The 25,133-nt window shown below is 43.1% G+C and overlaps 1 protein-coding gene across 3 annotated transcripts in view; it reads right to left on the bottom strand.

The window, feature by feature from the left end:
- The window catches only part of ARHGAP6 (Rho GTPase activating protein 6), a 190,379-nt gene extending 166,833 nt beyond the window's left edge, over positions 1–23,546 (bottom strand). The window contains exon 1 of one of the 3 annotated variants that reach the window (XM_082220861.1): positions 22,458–23,546. In XM_082220861.1, the coding sequence (XP_082076987.1) occupies positions 22,458–23,024 (567 nt within the window). In that variant the 5' untranslated portion in view covers positions 23,025–23,546. Of the gene's footprint in view, positions 1–9,607; positions 9,778–22,457 lie in introns of those variants that run through there. The other 2 variants (XM_082220862.1, XM_082220864.1) reach the window with 2 other exon arrangements.
- Positions 23,547–25,133: the final 1,587 nt, after the last annotated feature.

Below are 25,133 nucleotides of genomic sequence, written 5' to 3'. Positions count from 1 at the left end.
GGCCCTCCATATGTTGCTAGGCCCCAACTCCCATAAGTGTCAGGATGCTGTCAACAGCTCCCAGCTGGTTGCCCAGGAAAGTATAAGACAAGGAATAGTTTCTTACAGTCCTTTTTTATTTCAATCTGAAATATACTCGGAGTCGAGTGTGGATTTCATGCTCTTTATTCAGCTCATAGTAGTGAGGAATGCCAGTTCCCCCAAAGTGTCTGCTTTATATACATTATTTACACAATGGGCCCCACATGATTGGCTAATTCCAGGAGTCTCCTGTAGGCCAATCAGGTTGCGGATTCACTTCCACCTGGAGCTGGATTGGGTGGCTTTCTAATGACAACAATGCTTTCTAATGACAACGTGTCAGCCAGGTGTTGCTCTGGCTCTCCCATGATTTCCCAACTTTTCCCTTCATCTGCCTCTGAGCTGTGACCTCCCTCAAACCCCTGTTGTAAATCTAAACTGTCTTCCTCTTCCTCCTCCCTGGAGGCTAGGCTTGAAACATGCAGCTCTCCAACATCACTAGCAGACTGTATGGTCACGTGCTCCCTTGACAAGCTACAGGATATCAAAAGCCATCTCTGAAATATATATTTTTTGGAAGTCACAGCTTCATATTTTAAATTAAACTATTTATCTGCCCACTTACTGAAAGGCAGATAAGAAAACTTGCACACCTCATACATTCTTCCCAGATAGGATAAGTAATTCCACATGTGCAATGCAAGTTACTACTTTACAACTGCAGTTTCACCGATGGCAAGCTAACAACACAATGCTGTGGTGATCAGGACTATAAATGTTGGCAGAAGACAAGAATGGTATTGTGTCTGTAGAGCCTCTGCACAGAGGAATGATGACTAAGAACTGGGGAGAATATCAAAGATGGAACAACGCTGTACTTTTCAACTGCTTCGATGATGGCCATTACCATAAAATGAAGTGTTACTAAAACTCCAACCTGGTAGTAGTTATCCAGGTTACAAATAATCTGGATTTTAAGATATATACTGTAAATTCTCTGTAATTATTGCAAACATTTCTAATTAAGCTGGATGATGGAACTTGATTAAGGTTTTGTCCTGCTAAGCCTTGCTTTGTCCCTGTATGGACACATCTAAGAGACCTCTATCTTACCTAAGTTGTAAACATCTTAGAGTTTTGTTTAAATATAAATTGTACAAATAAGTAATCTTTGAATTGAATTTAGAACAAGAGAAGAACATTTGTTCCTTTTTACTGTTTCTTCTTTTTTACTTTTATTGTTATTATTTTACTTTTTAACAGGTTATTTTATTTATCACATCAGCTTCCAAATGAATAGGAAATTGGAGACAAAGACTGAATTCAGATGAACTAACAAACCATGGTTTGAAGAATCAGGGGTGAGTGAAATAGCTGTGCCAAAGTGACCTCTCCGGGGCACAAACCTAGGCAGTGTGAATCAAGGTCCAGGGATGCCCAGACCACAAAACCTCTCTCTTGGCCTCACTGAAAGGTCCCAAGGAAAGCAGAACAATATAATGGGCACCAGCTTTGGTGCAGGAGTTGCCAGAAGGAGGCATACAAGATGCCATCCAACCGCCTTAGGGACTCCACTCCAGATTTGTGTAAGGTTTACTCCTCTGCCTTTTCTCTCTCTCCTGAAGATGTCTTGCAAGGCAGTGGGTACATATCTTTCCTCAGGATTTACTGCCAAAGCCTTTATCACGAATGAGTGTAACTGCAAGGCAGCAAAGGTTGAGGGTCAGAGTTTTCCTTCACCTAGATGGGCTACCTTTCCAGGTTGATGAACCCCATCTGCCCCTCATCTCCCCCTACAGTACATGCAGCCTTCTTGACCATTGGACCCACCATTGCTTTTGTCTGCTCAAGCCTGTCTTCACATGCAGAGGGTTGCAATAGTTAACAAAAAAGGGAACTTTTCACACCATACAAGTTGAGGTTCTAACAAACTGCACTGATCCATCGTGATAACCTGCTACACCATAGTAGTTAATAGTTATTATAGAATAGAAGGAGAGCAGGGAGAAAGATGACTATATCAAGCAGGAAAATGCTCTGTTTTCAATATGCAAGTAATGTGTAATAAGTTAATAGAAGATGCAGGGGAAAGTTTGCATATGTGTAACACAGACTTTATGGAAATGACTCATTTCATAGCAGGCAGTTGATATAGATTCTAGTCACGCAGTAATTGTTAGCTATTGCTAAGCGTGTTAATGAATGCAATGGCACCTGACCTTAGGTTGACCTGTCAAATGCACTACCAATGCACCCCACAGGCTGTTATCCGAACAGGATTGAACAAAACTTAGCAGTCAATTCCCCCACTTCAACTAATTAACTTTGAAACCTGAGGACAATTTCATAACCGGGATTTTTAATTAATACAAGTATAAAATGATACACAGCTTCAGCTTGACAAGGGGTGAGGCTTAGAGACATCTGTCAGCCCACTCTGACCTCAGGGTTACAAAAGAAGAAATCCCAATTGCACATTAATGCCTAACTTAAGAGTCACTTTCATTTAAGATCAATGTTACTGCTGAAAGAAGAACCTTCACCCCCAATCATCTAGGGTTGGAATGTGAATCAAACGACTAGTCAAATGTTGTCAATTGTTAAATAAATCTGCACAAGTTGAGCATCTCTGAGAATGGTGAATGGGATGTTTACACATTTTTCTTAAGTAAATGGCAGCAATGGGACAGTCTGATAAGTCTAACAACTGTAAGTGATACAGTGGTGCCTTGCAAGACGAAATTAATTCGTTCCGCGAGTTTTTTCGTCTAGCGAATTTTTCGTCTTGCGAAGCACGGTGTCGGAAAAGTTTTGGAAAAGCTTCAAAAATCACCAAAAACCTCAAAAAAGGCTACTACACCGTGTTCTATGAGTTGCTCCTTGAAGTCAAGTCGCAACTGTATTAACGGTGTTAAGAAAAAGGAAACAAACTTGCAAAAAACGCAAGACGTTTTCGTCTTGCGAAGCAAGCCCATAGGGAAATTCGTCTTGCGAAGCAGCTCAAAAACCACAAAACCCTTTCATCTAGTGAGTTTTTCGTCTTGTGAGGCATTCGTCTTGTGGGGCACCACTGTAAAAGAGTGGGTGTTTAACCCTCCTCTACTACCCCTTACCATGGTCCAGAGGAAAAAATTGCCATTCCAAAGCGGCTATTTGCATTTCAAGGGAAGACTCTATTGGCATCAATTGATGCTTCCCATGATATGCTAATAACTTCAGATATTATTTTTCCTGTGTACTTGCTAACCAGCCATAGAAAAACTTAACTTCTACTGTAGTATGATGCAGCTGCTTCTCCAGGGATCTAAATGCAATTCCAGCATATCCTTAATGGATAGTGACTCACTTTAAAATATCTACTAGATCTGAATTTCCTGGGTTCAAGCCTATGTAATCATGAACAGTTTTATCTTTGTATCTCAGCAGGAACATCAAGCACAACATTACTAAGCTTGCTTCCTCTAATATAGCTGCCAAATCATAGGGGATCTGTTGATGAGCAATCAGCTGAGAAGTTTTTAGCTTGCTTGCATTTTCATGCACATCATTTCAGACTGCTGAAAAGTACACTGCAGGCATTGTTAGATTCTTCCAAAATGCACATAAGGCTATCATCCTTTTTTTCCAAAACCCTGGGGGTGGGAGGTGAGAGAAATAATTGTATGAAAAAACCAAAACCCCATGCTACATAGAGGATTTTAAAAGCTGGAACCAGTGGTGAAGCTACCTGCTCCAGCATCGAAGCGGCATACATCCATGGGGCAGGGCTGGCGCGCATCCCAGGGGGCGTGGTGCACACCCCAGAGCATGCATGGCGAGTGCTGAGCATCTGGGGGGCGGGGGCAGCCGCGATGTCAACCCCCCCCATGGTACCCGGGGCAGACAGCTCCCCCCCCACCTTCATCCACCAGTGGCTGAAACATGTGCGGATTGCTCAAGAAACCTAAACAAAAAGCAATAAGCTTGGTATAGCAAAAAATATTAACAACGAAAGAAACAACAGACATCATAATATGTCAAAATGATCATGCTATGTTGTATCTAAACACTGTTTTTGCCATGTCAGAAGCAAGCCAGAAACCAAGGTAGGAGGAACATTTTCTGAACTGGGCACAGAAACACCAATCCACAAGGTCTGACAGCATCTTGATGTGTACATTCCAGTCCCTACACCTATTTCCAGGGGAAGAGGAGTATCTCCTGAGCTTCATCACAGATGTTGTGTCCACACCAGTGGAGACAACTCCAAAGTAGCTTTCCCTTGGAAATCTCCCCTTTAGTGGTTGCCATTTCAGGAACTGTGGTCAGTTCAAGGCAGCACCTCTTTCACAACTGAAGGGAGATGAGTATGAAATACAAAGCAATAAATGCTTGGGTTAGAGGCTAGGAGGCAATTTGAAAAGAAAAGTTGTGGCAGTGGGAATAACTAGGCTGACTTTGGATAAAATGCAGAACTGGCAGTCGCTTATGCATTTTAAACCCCCTTCAAGAAATTATAGCTAGCGTTTGTCAATAATATTTATTGTAGCTTAGCTCTTGACATATTCCTTATTTTTGCCTTGTTAAAATTCATACATAAAGCATAAATATAAATATTCATACTCAAGTTGCCTCTTTTGTTCATTGGTTTATTTGCTAATGTTCCTTTCTTTGCGTTTCTTTAATAATACAGGGATTATTGTGGTGTTTTTATGCTTATTAATATTAGTAGCTTTGAAAAGTACTGTTTGTTTTGTAAAGCTTTTATGTGCTTATTAGACTGTATCATCAACTGGAATTGTTACAAATTGTTTTTCTGAATATAAAAGATTTTGGCTGCAATCCTATAATTTACAGAGTAAAACCACATTTAACTTAGTGGGACTTATTTTTGAGTGGACATGATAAGACAACTGTGACACTGTGTAGCATCTATTCTCATATTATGTATTTTTCTCTTTGCATGTTAGCCCTCTGGTCCCTCAGGTATTGCTCTACAGAGGACTCGTTTATCCATAGCAGTGGTTCCCAACTGGTAGTTTGCTTACCCCAGGGTATTAACATGGTCTGCAGAACCCAGGGGGTCTGCAGCACCATTAACATAACAAAAACTACCAAGGAGATATCAAACAATTTCAAAAGTAGGGGGTCCATGGCTTGGCTTTTGAATAAAAAGGGGTCCACATTGGGAAATACTGATGCAAGGTAAAACACTGTATCTTTGCTTATGTACAGTGGTACTAGGGTTAAGTACTTAATTCGTTCTGGAGGTCCGGTTCTTAACTGAAACTGTTCTTAGCCTGAAGCACCACTTTAGCTAATGGGGCCTGAAGCGTATATAACCTGAAGCATACGTAACATGAGGTACCACTGTACTTGTGATATCTTTCTACACCAATGAGTTTTCCACCTCAGTTAATATCCCTTTGAAATACAGTGGTACCTTCAGGTTACAGACTCCGCTAACCCAGAAATAGTACCTCGGGTTAAGAACTTTGCTTCAGGATGAGAACAGAAACTGTGTTCTGGCGGCGCAGCAGCAGGAGGAGGCCCCATTAGCTAAAGTGGTGCTTCAGGTTAAGAACGGACCTCCGGAATGAATTAAGTACCGAGGTACCACTGTACTTAAGGGACGCGGGTGGCGCTGTGGGCTAAAGCCTCAACGCCTAGGGCTTGCCGATCGAAAGGTCGGCGGTTCGAATCCCCGCGGCGGGGTGCGCTCCCGCTGCTCGGTCCCAGCGCCTGCCCACCTAGCAGTTCGAAAGCACCCCCGGGGGCAAGTAGATAAATAGGTACCGCTTACCAGCGGGAAGGTAAACGGCGTTCCGTGTGCAGCTCTGGCTCGCCAGAGCAGCGTTGTCACGCTGGCCACGTGACCCGGAAGTGTCCCCGGACAGCGCTGGCCCCCGGCCAATAGATGTGAGATGGGCGCACAAACCCCAGAGTCTGTCAAGACTGGCCCGCCCGGGCAGGGGTACCTTTACCTTTACCTTTACCACTGTACTTGCTATTTTTTTGTTTTTGTTTTATTCCATTCCATGCTTCTGTAAAGCTGACTTTTGTTATTATTTTATCAATAAAAGTTAATTAGGGAGGAAAAGACTCTTGGCTTTTGCCTCGTGCTAAATTCCATGACTCTTAAGATTCTATGATTTATCATTATTCTGATATTTCAAATTTGTTCTTTTTCTTTGCTTGCTGTTAGTCCCCTTGGCCTTCAGGAGGGAACAGAAAGGCGTAAGCAATAAAAAAAAAATCCATCTCTCCCCCCTCCCAATTATACTAGATCTCCATTGTTTTCATGCAGCCACTCACATCATAACACATTATTTCACATGTACTTTTCTGACATATCAATTGAAGCATGGAAATTTCACAGCGCTTAAGGTGAGCCAAAGGAAAATGGCATCCAAATGGATAAGAAGTTCCAACTGCAGACTGACATGAAAAATTAGCATGTCCAACAGGGCCAGAAACAACTCTGTGAATAAAGCCTAGTGATATTGGTAGTTGCATTAGAAATATTCGTAAGGCTTTACAAAGTATTGACTACAACACACACACACACACACACACACACACACACCAATATGCAAGAAACTAATAGCAATTCACTTTCTCTGTACATCTCATCCATAAACGAGCAAATGTCTCAAAGTCATGCAACAACTACTACTAACTATCGCAGATTAGCAAGGCTTCAAAACTGTACAGTATCTGGATATGTGGTATGGTGAGATCGTTGGCAAGGCCTGTTCTGTTAAATTCCATTATGCATACCTTCAGACCTTTGCAGCTTACTCAGGTCGCAAATTACTTTGTTGCATACACTTCACAGATTTCACCCATGACACCTTTTGCAGATGAAAGTATACTGCCACTTCACATGTTAATCAGACTGCTTACTCAACTACACCTAGGAGAAAAGTAGGCAACCCCAATATGTGATCCAACTTACTGAACTATTGCCAAGATAAAATTACCACTACAACAAGCAACGTTTCGTTGAGAATGATACCATGCAAAATGCACCTCACTCTACTAGTTAAAAAATGTTTCATGACTCTGAACCAAGTATTCCCTGGCTCAGTTAAGGAAAGATATTTAGGAATCATGGCAACTTTCAGCTCTGAATTCCCTGAGGTTTAATATATATATATAATGACAGATGATTTACGATGTTTTTGTTGCCTGATATAACTCAAATATTCTCAGTGCAATATTGGACTCTGTTTCTGCACATCCTCTAGTAGATAGCAGGGCCTCAAGCCCAAGCATTTAAATGTATTGCAGAAAATGTGGAATAAGGAGAATCGAAAGCCACCATACCATTATCTATAAGGCCATTTCTCTTCTCCTATCCTTCTTTTCTGATATACTCACCGTGTTTTCATGGTAGCCTACAACTATTATGTATGTACTGATTGATTATATTCTAGTTATGAATAGCTTCGAATAAAACATCTCAAAGTGATTTAGCAACAAACATATATAAAACAATTTCATATAAAATCCAAAACAAATACAGACTGGGATAAATGACATTCAAAGATTCCAGGCACATCATTTGGCATCCGTTTGTCTCAAAAGACAATGGAGTGTACCTCTTGGGTGACTTCAAACTGCTGGAGAATCACAGTGCCTGTTGTGGCTGCAGAGACCGGTAACTTGCAATGGCTGCCTCTTGCGTTCAGTGCCATAGCTAGGTGATCTTGCACTCCTGGCAGAACTTTCCAGATTGCACCCCCTAGCCACTGACAAATTAGCTCTTCTTTCCACCTCTCCTCCAAACCCACCCTCCATTCAATTCACCCTCTATTTAAAACCTTTTCTTATGAGGCAATAATCAATATTTTTATAGTCATATTTATGGACAATTTTTTAAAGCCGATTTTGCGCACCCCCCTCCACCTGCACCCCTGGCGAGGGCCCAGCTCACCACTCCCTAACTACAGCCCTGCTTGTGTTGCTCTTGCTGTGTTAGCAGCACCAAAGTGACCTTCCAGGCATGCAAGCCAAAGCAATGTGTATAGCGGTCCTGGGCTGCCAAGACAACAAGACCCCCCACCAGTCTTGCTGATGTGGTCTAAAGGAAAGCAGAACAATACATTTGGAACCAGCCAAGCTGCAGGAGTTGCCAGAAGGAGGCATACAATATGTCACCCAACCACCTTAGAGACTCTACTCCAGATTTGTGTAGGGTTTACTCCTTAGCCTTTTCTTCTCCCAAAGATATCCCACAAGGCAGCAGAGGTTGAGGGTCATTGTTTATCTTCTAGATAGACTACCTTCCCAGATGGGCGAGCCCCATCTGACCCTCATTTCCCTCTACAGAACCTGCGGCAACCAACTTTTTGACCCACTATTAGTCTCGTCCGCTTAACGCACCAGAGCCTGTCTTTGCATGCAGGGAAGTCCCTAACGCACCAAGGGTTCGAGACCCATCAGCTACCTTTACCTGGTGTAACCACCTAGTCAAAGCCATTTTCCAGAGAGTGGCCAGGAATTTTGATCATTCCATTTCATTACCCACATGATCTTTGCAGCCATTAGTAAGATAGAAGCTAACAATCTTAGAGGCCTCTCCACCTCATTTCCAACCACATTAAACAACACCATCAAGACACTAGGTCTTATAATGCAGTCAGTAGTATTTGAGAGACATTGTGAAATTGTTCTCCAATAAAGTACAGCTGATGAGCATTCCCACCATACATGAAGAAGATGATCAGTCAGCCTGACAATTCCAGCATTTAAGGTCGCTAACCCCATAAATTCTATTTAATCTTGTCAGGGTTTTTTAACCTCACACCAAACTATTTTTAGTTGAAAAGAGACAAATCGTATTTCCTCCTCTGCATTCACTTTTATGTAGCTACATTTAATATATCTACTACACCGCTGCTTGCACAAATGGGGCCCTAGTGCTGAGAATGAACAGATCCCAGCCATAAGTTTCAAGATCATTCTGACTTCATGCCAGTAGTGATGCGATGTTTTAACTAAAAATAAAAGCTAAAAATAGCTGGAGTTTAAATTTACAAAACAGGACTTTTCAGTGCTTGGAGCACTGCCAGTCTTTGAAAGTCTACATGCAGAATTCAATTATTGAACACAAGAATAGCCCAAATGTAATACTGAACTAAAAATGTTCTATTAATTAATGCCAATTATGGGAGAGGTGGGGACTACACAGAGCTGCTGATTTTCATCAGTGTTCAAAACAAATCACATGTATTAATTACTAGCTGACAGCTAAATTTCCATAAAGGGAAACAATAAGATGCCTCGGACAAGAAATGTGTATTTTCTATGGTCCAAGTAGCTTTTTCTTGGCTTAACTTCACAGAGTTCCAACACCATTTCTCACCGATGGGAGTAGAATTAAATCAGTACTGATATCTTAGCATAGCCTTCACCAATCCAGTGCCTTCCAGATGTTTTGGACTACAACTCCAATCAGCTGCAGCCAACACTTGCTAGAGGGCACCAGGTTTATGAAGGCTATCTTAGTAGCATATACTGTACTACTTCCTGCCATACATAAAACTTCCTCTTCTCCACCCTTGCATCTCACTATCCAGATTGCTCTGAAAGGGGTACTCACATAGCTTGTGAGGACTTCTGTATCCAGTGCAGCCATTTGAGGCTGTGGTGGTGGTGGTGGTGGTGGTGCAGAGTGCTTTCCATCAGCTTCAGATGGTGGCCCAGCTACACTCCTACCTGGAAAAGAATAGCCTAATGTCTGCTGTCTACACTCTGTTGACCTCTAGATTGAATGACTGCAACATGCTATATGTAGGGTTGCCTTTGAAGACACTTTGGAAACTGCAGCTGGTGCCAGGCAGCTGACTGGGGCAGGACTGTCTGAGCACATAACACCAATTATGACATGACTGCACTGGCTAACAATTAGTTTTTGTGCTCAATTCAACATCTGTGGCCCTTTACCGTGTGCTCCCTTGCAAGGGAGGTGTGTAGAGGGGCAACAAAGGAGTTGGTCTTTTCAGTGCACTGTTGTGTTAAGAGATTTCAACATTCCCATCAAGAAGGCATCTAGCCTTACAGATCAGGTTTCCATGACAACCATGGGGCTATCCAAATACATCAGTGGCCCAAAACTATTTTGTCAGTTTTGGAGACCAAGCAGGTTAGATCTATTAAATACATTAAAGGGAGTAGATGGTACTCAGCCTATTGTCATAGACAGACCATTCCTTGGTGAAGGCGGACATAGTTGTGGTGCAAAGGTGGTGAACCTATTGGAGACCTATGAAATTCAAAGGATTCCTGAAGGCTCTGCAGGATTTTCTGGATAAAATCCTGCCAGGGCTCCAGTTCTGTTCCTATCAGGGCTCTAGTCTTGCTGTGGAATGGCAAGAGGCATAAGACAATTGGTGTGATCACACCATAGTGCAAGTGGAAAAAATCTTGAAGAGAACCTGATCTAAGATGGGCGAGAGCAGTGCTTTTTTTCTGGAGGGACGCATACCCCTAAACATTTTGGGAATCTAACGGGGGGAAAAACTTTAAAAAATTAAATTGTTAGTTTCTTCTCTAGCACGGTGAATCATCAGTTCCATTGCTACCACCGAAGCGAGAGTTTAATGTGTGAAGTAGGAGTTGGAATCTAGCACGGTGATTGGTCAGTTTCGTTGTTACCACCTCTGATGGCAGCTTTATTTCCTTCCCCAGTGATTTTCTTGAGTCAAAATGAGAGCACCCCTAAACATTTTTTTAGAAAAAAACACACTGGGTGAGTATATTATTTGAATCTACCATCTAGTGGTGAATAAAGGTTACTACTTCTCCACTGAGTAGCTGTCCAACAGAGCTGTTCCAAATTGTAAATAGGCTTATTACACCTGGCCAGTGGGGAAGATTAAGTGAGTTATCAGAAGACTGCTGTGATACTTCTATGAAGCACTTTGAGGATAAAATTATTCAGATTCATACAGAATTAGAAACTGCAGTTACAACAAATTCTGAGAAGATATCCCAGGTCTTATTTTTTGATGTGTTTGTTATCATGGCCTGAAACACCACGGGCCCCTGAGAACAGGGAGAGTGCTATCTTGCCTGTTCTCCTTGACCTCTTCATGGATTTTGATACCATGGGCCACAGTATCATATTGGAATAAAGAGATGGGGACTGGGGACATGGCTTTACCGAAGTTCCATTCCTAGTTGCAGGATTGAGTCCCATGGGTTACAAAAGGTAGCGGAGAAATCTCAACAGCATCACAGTTGAGCTGTAGCATGTTCCATTTTGTTACCCATTTTTTCAACACATATATGAAGCAGTGGGAAGACGTCATCAGGAGATTTGGATTAAGGTGTCATCAGAATGCTGCTATCACTCAGCTTCCTCCGTTGCATCTCAATCAAGGTGTCTGGAGGTGGCAACAGGCTGAATAAGAGCCAACAAATTCAATTTTAATCCAGATAGATGGCGGTACTATGTGTGTTTGGTGTATGAAACTTGTCCAGAATAGGGTAGTGCTCCCCTGGAAAGATCAACAGGAAATAACTTGTTGGTGATTCCATCACCTCCAGAGGACCTTTTTTGTGGTTCCTACAGTCTCTGCCTTCTGATATTTGCCTGGCCCAATTCTGGGGACTGTCAGAAAACACAAGGCTATATATTTTGACTCAGGCATTTGGGAATGTGAAATTCTTGCTTACTTTCTGCATGTAATGTTATCAGTTGATTTCTATTTTAACTGCTTATTATCTTTTGTAAGTTTATTGTTTTAATTGTGGTCCTTGGTAAGTAGCAGGCAATTCCTATGAAAAATGAATGTTATTCTGCTTCCCCCTGTTCACAAAACAATAATCCTTTAGGGTAGGTGGTAAAAGAGACATTAGACTGTAGCAAAGAAAGGCAGAATTCAGCTCCACTTACCAAGGCATGCCTTTTGAGGTTAAAATTAGACCTCACATTGCTTAATATGCCGACATGTGAACAAAAAGATAGCTTCTGCCATCACATCCAGTTTGGCCTTAAAAACAAAGATTAATCTATTTTTCTTCGCAATAAAAGATAACCAGGCAGAATTTAAGACTTTATTAAGCACTGCTGTAAAGAAACATGACTCATAATATGGCTGTCATTGAGGCCCGCTTAATACACGACCAGGGTTAAGTAAACAAAGTTTGATCATGACTCTAAGCAGCAGTGTTCAGCTGAACTCAGTTACCGCCTGCACAAAAGGTCTAGCTGGATGAATATTCAAACAAGGCTTTCAACCTCATGATTGTTGGAATTGACTGAAGGAAATTCCTTAGGACCTCAGTAGTTCAGTTCTCCGTGTTCTCCCTGGAAGAGATGTACGAGACCAATGATAACAGAATCCAATGGAAGAAAACCATGGGGAAAGGGAATTGAGCTAGACTAATACTGTCTAAAGAATGACTAAGCCATTTTTCACCTTCTCACCCCTTGCCTTTTCCTGTAAGACCTATTACAGTCGTTAAGAGTCGTCAACAGGCTCATCTCAGCTACCTGCCAATCTCCCATTCCCACCACCCTTCTGAGTAATACCCCTCCCCACCTTCTCACTATATATAGAAGGAACTGGCAACTTCTGTTTCAGTGTATCTGAAGAAGTGTGCATGCACACGAAAGCTCATACCAAGAACTAACTTAGTTGGTCTTTAAGGTGCTACTGGAAGGAATTTTTTTATTTTGACTGTCTAAAGAAGTCACCCTTTTTGGTTCCTGAAATTCATTTTGATTGTGCAGATAAAATATAAAAGATAGAATTCCACAGAATGTGTTGCTGGTGTGTGAAAACAGTCAAGATCCAAGGATCCCCAGGCATGCGCCACCAGATGATGGAGCCATCAGGAGCCCTCCTGGTGCCCAGGCATCCTCACCTGGTCGCAAGTGGCTGACAGTCAGGTGCAAAACACACCTGGCACCTGGCGAATTTTGAACATTGCCTCAAACCATGTAAACTTTACCAGGCATCCATCACCCTATAGCATCCTTCCTTCAGCATCCAGCTATTGCAGGACTTCAGATGTACAATTAAACTCTCAGGGAAAATAGCAAGGATACTATTAAAGCCACAAGAGTGAATGCGTATTTTCAAATGAGATTATGAAGTAGCTGCACAGCTGCTTGGATAAGATCCTTTGGTTCAGAGGAATGCCATCCACATTCAAAACTATCAAATATATCCTTCTTCCAAACAAGATGTTGTAATAAAAAGTTAAGTCTCTGAAAACACACATAGACAAAAGATGTACCACTAATGAGAATGTGGTTGAAACTGGGCAAAAAGATATATGTATGATGAGAGAAAACTCTGTTCATAGTTTAGCCAAGAAATGCCTTCAAAGTGAAATTTAAGAAGTCCTTTGGTGCTTGTTTTTAACCTGCAGGCAAACCAAGTATGGTTATTTCCTCTTGCCTTACATTCTGTAGGCTCCAGTCTTTCTAATGCTTACAATCCCTTTGACATTGATCATGCATCTTCTGAAAAACAGAGGAATAGTTTGGGTAGTATGCCAAACAATCAATTGTACCTAGATTCCTATGGGAATCCAGCTCAAAAGTTTATTCTATAAATTAGATATAATACCTCCTATGGGAAGCAAATGACATAACAGAATGAAAAACATTTCCTGTTTGAGGAATATTTTTAGATTGTTCAGAGCGCCAGAGAACAAAAAGAAATATGAGCTGGGTAACTGCTCACCAAAGCAGCTCCAAGCAGGGCTGCACACACACTCACCATACATTTAAAGCACATGATTTCCACCAAATAATCATGGGAACCGTAGTTTTTTTAAAAAATAGAGTGCTGGCAATTGTAGGGGTAAACTACACTTACCAGTAACATTCTGGAGAAACAATGTGTTTTAACGGTCTAGATTGTAACTAGTGAAATGTTGCAAGTGTGCCATTTTGTTTTGTTTAAAAGATAATGCATTATACAATACAAAATCTAAGTGTAAGTAGTAAGAACAAACTAATAACTAAAACTAAGGAGTCAAATTACCTTGGCATTAGCAAAGTAGTACTGGAACCACCACAACATTCAAGTAGCATTTGACATGGGCCTAGTTTAACTACCACTGGTAGAGTAAGGGGAGAAGTATCAGAGGGGAGAAGTATAACTATGCTTTGCCCATTAAGGTGAAAGGTTTTTGTTTATATTTCAGTGCATCCAGCTAGGCTGTGTTCTGCTTTTCCGAACTATTACTTCCAAGCCAAACTTGAAAACAAAATAGTCTTCCGTCAATGGATCACCTACTGTGTAAGAAGAATTAACAATAAATGTTTCTAGCGGTTCCTGAACCAGATATTAAGAAATTCAGAGTTGCTTGCCAGATGGCAAACTTGGGAGCTTTCAGTTTAAATAGCAGAACAACAATCTGCTATCTTTATTTGAACACTTAATCACATTGGCAGATAATATTGTAATTCTCCTTGGGCCATGTACAACACAAGCATGCAAGATGTATCTGTAAGACAAGGACAATCCACTTGAAAACTGAACATATCTTATTGCTGGCTCTTTCAAGAGTCTATTTACAGAATCATAACCAAGGAAAGGAGTGTATATGCAAAAGAACAGGTGCTGCTTTTGGAGGATAGCTCAAGTCTTTCTTGAAGGACAATAGCACACAGTCAAGGTCACATGTAGCGTAGGCATGAAGCCTTGCTTGCATTTCTCGTACCACCTTTTCCAGAAAGATCGTTCAGGTTCACTCCAATATATCCTAACTGGGGCTGACGGGAATTGTAGTCCAAAACACCTTGAGGGGATTGGGTTGGCAAACGAGCATTAAAAGGGTAGTCTTACAGGGTCGTAAATGAACTACCCTGAACAGGAAGTTTGCTGTATTATTTTGTTCCATGGGTTTTACCTTCCATTTTGCACTTGCTTTCAATAGTACTCCCTGTGTTTATGAATACTTGTAGTTTCTATTTTGTTAATGTTGAAAATCAATTAAAAATACATTTTAAAAGTGGTTCTGAGGCTCTATCAGTTTTGTTATGCAACAAATATCTTCGTTTATAAGGGCATGAAGGCTGTGCATGAAAGCCCCATTCCCAGTATCCACATCCCCACAGGAGACTCTCACAAACTGAGTACAAAAGTTTGAAATGGCCTCAAAACTGCATCTAACTGATCCAGAACCCAATGTTATCAAGGGTCCAAATCCAACACTTCTAAGCACATTCATTCAAACACTCTTAGAAGCCCCATTCTTCTACTCAACATGGAAAAGTCAAGGTAGCACATGCTGGATATGGATGTTTGGGGCAGGAGAAGTGCACATTCAGGACAAGAACTTTGGAGACAGGATATAAACTCTATACCCTCTGCACACTTACTTCACACATTGCCTGAGCACCCAAAACAGGGCCTTGGGTATCTTCCAATCAGGTTCACAATAATTTCCTTTGTGGGTTCCCCGTGGATTCTGCAATGTACACAATGTACGACTGTCATGACTCCATGAGATGCAGAAAAAGTTGCTCTGCAGTATCACCCTTCTAATCATTATGAGGGACTTGTTTTGAAATCTGAGGACCATAAAAGCCTTTTGTGTAGACAGCTGGTCATAAAAATAACTTGCAAATAGGAACAGGTAAGGGTAGGGGTAGAATACCACAGGTAAGGAGACAATAATCAAGAAAAATTCTATCTATATCTTTCACCCTCAAATCGTTTTCCACAGAAGTATGAATCCACTCCAGAGATTGACAGTCAATACATAAAGTCTGTGTTTTAATTTTACAGCAGTGCTCCTCACAATCTGTTTGTTCTTCAGCAATTGCTCAAAAAAGATTTTGAGCCTCGCCTGCCTTTCATCCAGCCAATGCTAGTTAATGAAAAGCAGAAAAACTGTCCTGAGAATACACATCTTGACAACTCAAAAACAATCTGTGGTCTATAGAAGCAGCAGGATTTCTAATGGCACACCTAAGGAAGACTGAAAACTTCATTTGAGGGATTTTTAGCTGGTCTGTTTCATATCATCCAAAGTGCCTATAAAAGAGATGTGCAAGTAAACTTCTAGTAAATATCCTAAGGAAATCATGTTCCGCTCCAACTTAAGGGTATAACCAACACTGTATCTTACAGATGTTACTAGTCTGCAACTCCCATCAGTGCCAGACAGCATGGCCAATTATCAAGGATGGTGACAGTTGTAGCCTGCAACATCTGGGAGGCTAACCCCAAAATAATAAGTCCAAATACTGTTGAGAAGATATTAAGGATTTCACCTTACCCACAGGTAAGTTTGCCTTTTTTATTTATTACATTTATATTACACATTTCCTCCATCCAAGGAGCTCATGGTGGCATTTATGGTTCTCTTCCTCCCTGTTTTATCATCACAAAAACCTTGTGAGGTACCGTATTTAGGCTGAGAGACAGCGACTGGCCCAAGGTCACCCAGTAAGTTTCATGGCTGAGCAGGAATTTAGCCCAGGTCCTAGTTCAACCACTACATCCTTTTCCTAAATACCCACCTCAGCCCCCCCCCCAAATCCAACGAAATTAAAAATCTTGCTGGCTTCATATCTTGTCCAGCCAAGGTGGCTTGTAGTAGTGTGTAGAGGAATCACTTTTACAGTGTGCTGACTGAGACAAAGTTTGTTCTGTATACAATGTTTACCATGTTTGTAAGGTCCTGAGAAGGGTTAAGCTTAAAATGTGAAACACCCATTTCTGGCTGGCAGTTAGCTGCTACTTAGTTTTGTAAGAGGTAAGGGAGAAGCTGGGTTCTTTTTATGCAGAGGAAGAGGAGCGTAAAATTTCACTTCTGGTTGGCTCGATGGATAGGAATTCTTGGTCACCCATTGGACGGAAAACGTGGTTTGATGAGGAGAAAGAATTCTGTGCCACTCAAACCTTATTTGTCAAAGTGTAGGCATAATAGGTCAGTTCCGCCAATGTGTGAGAGTGTTACTGTCTGGGACTGCAGACCAGATGAAGAATCTGGGGGGGTAGGCTGAAAGCAGATGGCAAGGCAATGGCAGTAGTAAAGTAGGAATTCCTTCACACACTTGGGTGAATCACCAGTAATAAAAAGGATAGAAAATTTTCTGCAAGTAGCAACTTGGTTCTGATGCATTAGCAAACTGTCAGCTGCTCTGGTAGACAAATTCCAGTTTCAGCAACCATCACGTTTAGATAGCAACACTCTTCATTGAGCTTCAGTCAGAATTATGCATGCAGCTAGCACCAGAAGTTCACGCACAACTACATCTCTGAAGTTCATCAATAACAATGCATAGCATGCTTGGAAGCAGGTGGCTAGATTGTTAAGATCACAGACAACTGTAAGATGTGAAATACAGATCTGTTACAGCATCCATGCTTAAAGTCCTAACAAGCAGTTTGCATCCATCAGGGAAAGAAGCAGGACAAAGGGGTGCAGCCATCACCTGTGCCAATATTTTACATCAATTACCAAGAAACCATCTTAAGTATCATATATTGGATGTTCTAAACTGTAAGGCTGTGCAGTCTGTAAATGCATGTAGGATCTAGTCCTCCATTTTTCTGTCTTGTCTTAGAATAATTACAATCAATAATTTCACATTTAAACCCAATTGCCTTTGCCATTGTGTGTTCCTGCTACTGAAACTGTGCTGCACCTATAAAATTTGATTGCTGCCTAATAAAAAATCTGACATGTGGATTAGAGAAGACAAACATCTACTAGTTTCTCTACTCGTAAATAAAAGATTCAGCACCCTTTTGTATTGTGTATATAGCTACAAAACTGCCAATATGGTTTTGAAGCATCTAAATTCCATCCTCTTTGGGTCAGAGCTGATAACCAACCATCTCTTGCACATAAAACATAAAAACCTGCTTGGTTGCTAATGTGGCAACAAGTCATGGGAGCTACACCTTCCTTTCTGTGAACTGCAAGTTGACAGAAGAGGAGCGGCAATATTGCATGATTTTACAACTCCAATATTATACAACTCATCTGAAAAGACTACTCATATGAGCAGCTCTTTGCAAAAGAAAAAAGGAGGCAGTGGTAGCTGATCACCTGTTCAGACTTGGTTCTGAAGTACTACTGATCAAGGCACTAACTAAGGTCATTTCCAGATGACCTGTTTAATGGGCATTCATCCTTATTTGTTTTTTTGAGGAAATTCAATGACATTGTGTAAAGAAAGTGTTATCCCACACTTTCCAGTGCATCTTACTGTCACTGGTTTTATCGTAAAAAGTATTATTATTGGGGAAGCTGGTTTGTTTTGCAAGAGCTTCAAATAAGCTTCGACTGTGTGACAATAATCTGCCAGGATGTGACAATGTTGAAGCGCCCTAAAAGTAGACAAATGTTTTATTTTTCTGCTTGCAAAGATTCTTCATTTACTACTGAATCTCACACTATGTGCCTGCAAAATAACTTACTTAAGAAAGCTACATCTAAATAGCTCACTTAAGAATGCTACACTGATGGCTCAGTCAGAGCATGAGACCCTTAACCTTAGGGTTGTGGATTCAAGCCCCACATTGGGCAAAATGTTCCTGCATTGCAGGGGGTTGGACTAGATGACCCTTGTGGTCCCTTCCCACTCTACAATTCTATGATTCAAAAACCCAAGGAAGGCTGCTTATGGCTGCAATGTGTATGCAATTGTTTCATCCCCCATCACTGTACAGGCCAACAAAAAACTGGATCTATCACAGGCTAATGGGGTCATGTGAACAGATTCCGAGTCTCTCTAATTTTAGCAGCGCTTACTTACATTCAAGTAATACTGTACTAGTAACTGTACTGCATTCAAAGCTAGCCATTTTTGCCTGGGAATGCTAGGTCTGCAGAGCTATTTCAATACCTGTATATATTTGTATACATCACAGCAGAGTTTGTGCCTGTTTCCTAAATCTCTGAATAAAATACAGTAACTTATCAACCTTATTGTGTTTGACTAAGTGTTACTCTTACTTTTGCAACTATTTTTCATCCATATATAGTCAAAATTATTTGGGAGGGATATTTGCACTCTTTCCACCCAGAAGAGGTGGGTTAGTGTATATGCACCCAAGAATTCTAAATGAACCTCTGCATACTTGTCAAAATGACAGAGTACACCACAGCTTCCTCAGTACGTAATAATATTGTACTACCACGTAGTTTACAAAAATGGCCTGAGTGAATACAGCAGAAATAATTAATCCTACCAGGGTCATGCATGCTTACAGTTAATCATTTGCGAGGAAAGTTTTATGTACGCATTACAACTATATATGGAATAAACCAAGGGTATAGCAATTGACCCTACAAACAGACAGCTTACTTTTCAATGTGAGCTTAAATAATTCTCTTCAGTTGGAACATAAAAGTAGATACATATGAGGGGGTAACAAACAAACAAAAAAAATCTCTTTATGCTTTTTGAGGAATTGTATCCAGCCACAGAAACTATGTTTGATTATATCCTCCTATTTATCCTTTGGTTTCCATAAGGCAGAAATATGGGTTTAGAAATGCATAAGAAAAAAAGTTACAATCCTTAGCCCAAATACCTTTATGTAGAAGCGCTTTTACCTATCTACATAGCTCAAAAAATGCAGTGCCTTTCAATATATTTGGACTCCAGCAATGTACCATCCAAGGTATATCTCACGCATTTTAACAATTGTTTGGGAGGGGTCACACTCAAGGGGCTGTCGTTTACCATCTAGCAAGGTGATGGACATGGAGGAATGCATGTGCCATATTAAATCACTTCTTTTTCAGTCAATTACCCTGTAAGTTAGCACACCTGCTTCAGTTCCTCTAATACATATTACAGTTCCCAATTGATATAGATAGGATTAGTCCTCAGCCAACAGCCATAGTTAACTACATGCGGAGCACTGTGAAAGCACAGCTCTATAGAGCGTTCAGAACAGCCTCATCTCCAGATCTTTTGCCAATAGCCGAAACATTCTCATTAATGGAAGTCCAACAACAACCCATGTTCCTAATGTTACGATTATAATTCATATAGAAAAACCTAGAGTAGATGTATAGAAACTTAAACAATAATTGGGAAAGGAATCATGAGTTCAAAGTTTTCCACTACTTGAATTGATGTGTTCAGCACCAGGAAACTCTACATGTCCTAAGCACATTTTACAAACAGTGTTACATGGACTACTTGCCCTTCACAAGACTGGCAAATTTACTGAAGGACATGTCAAAATTATTCCCTTTTCTGTCTTTCCCATCCTCAGAGAAACCAGCCTACTACCGCTTACTGTTCTCTCACTACAGTGAGAACAGCACACAAGTTAAATAAAGAGTAATGCTTGTAACACAGTTACAACAGATGCACATTTTGCTTTGCATGTGTTGTCTATTCCTACTCTCTACCCGCAACACAGCATAATATAAATGATATTAAATAACCAAACATAGCCAAGTATTGAAACAGATGACAATCAGTGAAGCTGGTTGTCTATCAGTAACTTCAACTACATGGTTATAAAAACACCCATTTTTGAACACTGCCCTGTCACCTTTATGCCTCTTCAGACAGCAACCAATTCACACTTGAGTCTGTCTGAACAGGTTTGCAGCAAGCCATACATAAGGGATTCAGAGGGGCTATCTGCCCTTAGACAACTATAACAGTGCTATATGCGCATTGTACGCTTGGTGAGATGGAATGACGTGAAGATTTTTTTAATGTTCAAGCTTCTATAATTCAACTTTAATTATGAGCAACTGTCAGAGAACGCATCCACTCTCTGAGTCATTGAAACATGTAACACAACCTAATGACCGTGGGGGGGGGGGGTAGTGGAACTGGCCACAATACAGGGCAACACATTGTTCCCAAATACTGACATATACACCACAGAAGTACTTAACACCACCTGTCTTCACCCAAGGAAATATAAGCAAGGCTTACTAGGATCCTACCCAGTATCATGGCTTGGTCTTGTGGAATGTGCAAATCTTCCGTATTAAAAAAATGAATGCTACCAAGCATGTTCTGAGCATCTTCCCCTCTTCAGTACAACCACTCCGATATATAAATGGGATTAGGACTCAAGCCACAGGGGAACATCCAGACATGCCCCAGCCCCAGAATCTGTTGTTGTAAAATATTAAATTTAGAAACCTAAGACAAGGCACTTAAAGAAGACAGAAGGGAAAAGGGAAAGGTCTACACTTGGGGCTGATACCTAGGTTAGCGGTACAAGTAAGATATGCCTTAGGGAAGTGGTCCCCAATTAGCAAAGTACTGCAAACCACCTATTTTCAAAAGCCAGGATATGGAACCCCTACTTTTGCAAATGTTGATATCTCTAGGGTAGTTTTTTGTTATGTGAATGGTATATATGCTGCCAAAGCGAGCACTTGTTATGTGAATGGTGACATAGATCCCCTGGGGTCCAGAGCCACCAACTGGGAACCACTGCCTTTCAGTGCTTTCCCAGACATTGTGGTGAGTTCATGGAAGAGAAAATTGGAAGCAGAAATTTCCCAATTCACAGTTCTTCAGCCCCCAATACTGTCCATGCTTGCCATTCCATAATCAGAGACATGAAGTGCAAGAAAAAGTGGTTAACTTGCAAAGAGAAGGCCCGAGGCCCCCCCAAACATAGCTGTCAACTCCTAGGGGCCAAGGTCCCTTTGTCACCCTCAGTGAAATATTTGAGAGGTCTGCCCCCCCCAAATGAGTGGGCATTGCCATTCAAATGGTGTGCATACGCGATGTCTTGTGATCAATCATGTGGGGTGGGGCTTGCCTGGACCTCCAATATTTTATTCAAGTTGGCACCCCTGCCCCCAAGCCAACACCCTGTGACCTGGACCCCCACCTTCTGTACTTAATTCAGTGGTGGGGGCAGCCAAGGCACTCTTGGCAAGTGGGCAGCCCCAGGGCTGAACAAAATATGGGGGGCAGGCAAGCCCCGCCCTGCGTAATCGGTTACCTGATGCAGCACAAGCACACTATTTGACTGGCCTATCAACTTTAGGACGCGGATGGCGCTGTGGGTTAAAGCACAGAGCCTAGGACTTGCTGATCAGAAGGTCGGCGGTTCGAATCCCCGCGACGGGGTGAGCTCCCATTGCTCGGTCCCTGCTCCTGCCAACCTAGCAGTTCGAAAGCACGTCAAAGTGCAAGTAGATAAATAGGTACCACTCTGGCGGGAAGGTATACGGCGTTTCCATGCCCTGCTCTGGTTCGCCAGAGCCACATGACCCGGAAGCTGTACGCTGGCTCCCTTGGCCAATAAAGCGAGATGAGTGCAGCAACCCCAGAGTTGGTCACGACTGGACCTAATGGTCAGGGGTCCCTTTACCTTTGCCTATCAACTTTGGGAGGGGGCGGCCCCCTCAAATATTTTATTGGGGGGACCTCCGCCCCTAGGAGTTGGCTCCTATGGGCAGCCCAGACCCAGGCCTGGAGACTGAAGAGGGAAGCTGCGGACCAAGTACAGCAAAGCCCCGTTGTCTACCTCGGATTTCCACACGACGTAGGCGGACGCATGGCTGCTGGGCAGCTGCTGGCCCTTCCTCTGCTGGAGCCACTTTCGGGGAGAGAAGAAGATGCTGTTGGCGCCGCCGCCGCCGCCTGGGGCGCTGCCGAGCGCCGAGGCGGAGGGCGCGCGCGCCAGGAAAGGCAGCTCCCACGCGGTGTGCCTCTTGCCTCGCGGGCTCTCGTAGTCGAAGTGGAAGCTGCCCGACGGCGACTTCTCGAGCGGGGTGCTGGGCGTCGAGAGCGACGAGGCGCCCGGAGGAGTCGGCGGAGCGGCCGGGCGCAGCAGAGCGCGCGAAGAGAAGGCCGCCAAGCACTCGGCCGAAGGGCTGCCCGCCGCCGCCGCCGCCGCCGCCGCCCTGGCCCGGGGAGCGCGGAGCGAGCCGTCGGCCGCCTCTTCCCCGCGGCCAATGACGGCCGGGTCCAGGCTGCGTGTCTGGCGGAGCCTCCGCTTGGAGAGGCTCTTCGCGGGGAAGGAGGGCGAGGCGCCGGGCGCCGGCGAGGACGAGCAGGAGAAGACGCTGTTGAGCAGGCTGTGCGCCGACATCCCGGCGGCCGGGCGGGAGGACTCCCCTCAGCCCCAGGCGCCTCAAGGAGCTGCCGCCGCCGCCGCCGCCGCCGCCGCCCTCTCCTCCTCCTCCTGGCCGCCGCGAGGGGCTGCTCCTCGCATGCTCGCGCTGAGGCGGCGGGAGAAGAGTTAGCGAGAGAGGAGGGAGGGGGGGGGAGACGCCGCCGGTTTTTATTCCGGCGCTGCTGCTGCTATGGAGCCGGCGGGAGCTCGCCCTTCTTCCCTCCCTCAGGCACCTCGCCGGCACGAGAAGCGGCGGCTGCTGCTGCTGCTACTGCTGTCGCCTCAACAGGCGGCTGGCGCGCTTCCCTCCTCGCCCGTGTGGCTTCGGTGGCCGCGTGCTTGTCCTCCTGGCCCCGCTCCCGCCAAGTGAACTCCGCGCTTAGAGCCTAATTTGGCCGGAGGAGGATGCAGCGGGCGCTTCGCCCTCCTCGCTCCTTCTCTCTCTCTGTCCCCGCCGGCCCGGCCGGGGCCCCCACCTGAAAGGGAGGCTCGGCTCTCTCCGCACAGCAGCCGCGCTCTGAGGCTGACCAGCCGCGCGCCTTGCCTTGCCCGCCTTCCCGGTTGCGCAATGGGCGCCGCTGCTTGGAATCTTTTGTCAGGTCGCTGTCCCACAGCTATTGGATTTCACAGCACGGTGCTGGTCGTTGTCGGAGCAGGGCTTGGTCCGAAGGAGGAGTGCGTTGCAGGTGGCTGTTTTTACCTGCCCTCCTACTCCGCCCCCTTTTGCGTCTCCTCGGTGGCTTTTTTATATATTGCAGAGGAAACAGGACGGTTCTTCTTCTTAGGAGAATTGGAACCTGGGAGTCGCCCTGGTCTAAACGTGAATAAAGGAGGAGATGTCATTTGCAAATGCTCTCCATCCCTCTCTCCATTCTAGTGGTTACCTGGCATCGTGGTCACCGGTATAGCTAAAAGTCAGAAGTGGGGGAAGAATTCCTACTAGTCTAGAAGTCAAACCAAGCTCACAAGTTCTCCCCGATCTTGGGGGCTTAATTTCCAAACAGTTCATTTGCAACAGGGTTTTGTTTTGTTGCTTATCTGATCTTCCGTAGAAAGAGTAAATCCAGATTAAACGGAACCCAAAAATAGCAGTTTGCCATTTTGATGCCAACAACATTGTATGGATTCTGTTTTTTAAAAAAACAAAATGCATGCAAGCACTGGAAGCAGTGATCTAGAAGCGGTCTTATTCACAAGTGTAAGAAAAGTACTTCCTACATAGTTAGAAACATCTTTGCCTATTTCTGGTGTTTAGAAGCTAAGCCCTAACACCCAAAATAGGTTCGTGACCAAAGTTGGCGAGTTGCACTTCAAACAGTGTTCGAAACTGAGAGATGAAAGCTAGCAGCTACATAGCACCTTAAACTTATGTTATGGGTGCAACAATGGAATGTCTAGGCACACTTTTTATAACGAATACAAAGCTGAAAATGAATGATCTGCAGCTGAAATTTTATGTTAAATTTTCACATGGTCTAGTCCTTCCCTTGCCCACCCCCAAATATTCTTAAGAGGGTCTCTTCAGAGAGGGGCTGGAAGTGGGGAGGCAGAAAAGGGTCCTCCTTTTCTTCCACTCTGCAGTTTTAATCTGAAATCTTAGCTGCAGTGCTGCACCCAGAGCTCAGAAACTGCTTGCACTAATGAAATTTCCTGTCACAAAATGTGCCTAGAATAATGGGGGTTTCGAACACTGACTTCAAATGATTAGCTCTCTTTCAAAGTACCTTGAAAATTTGTACTTCCTGGATCTAGATTTGTAAAAGCAAAATAGATTATTAAATATCTATCTATCTATCTATCTATCTATCTATCTATCTATCTCTTTTTTGCACTTTCTCCATGTCTCATGAAAAGAAACTTCATTTTTCCAACGCTTAGGCTTTGGTGATTTTTCTCTATATTGTTACAAAAACATGACTGGCTGTATAAACTCCCAACATACGAGCCATAAAAAAATCGCTTGACACATTCCCTTCCTATTATGGGCTGCTTATAAAATACCATGGCAAGCATTCTTTTGTGTAGGCTATGTTGGATACTTTTGCTCTCTTGCTTACGATTACTGTATACATTTATTTAAACAAC

This window comes from Podarcis vaucheri (assembly GCF_965113315.1).
Source record: "Podarcis vaucheri genome assembly, chromosome: 4".
Classification (NCBI taxonomy): Eukaryota; Metazoa; Chordata; class Lepidosauria; order Squamata; family Lacertidae; genus Podarcis; species Podarcis vaucheri.
This window is presented reverse-complemented; position numbering and strand designations above follow the sequence as displayed.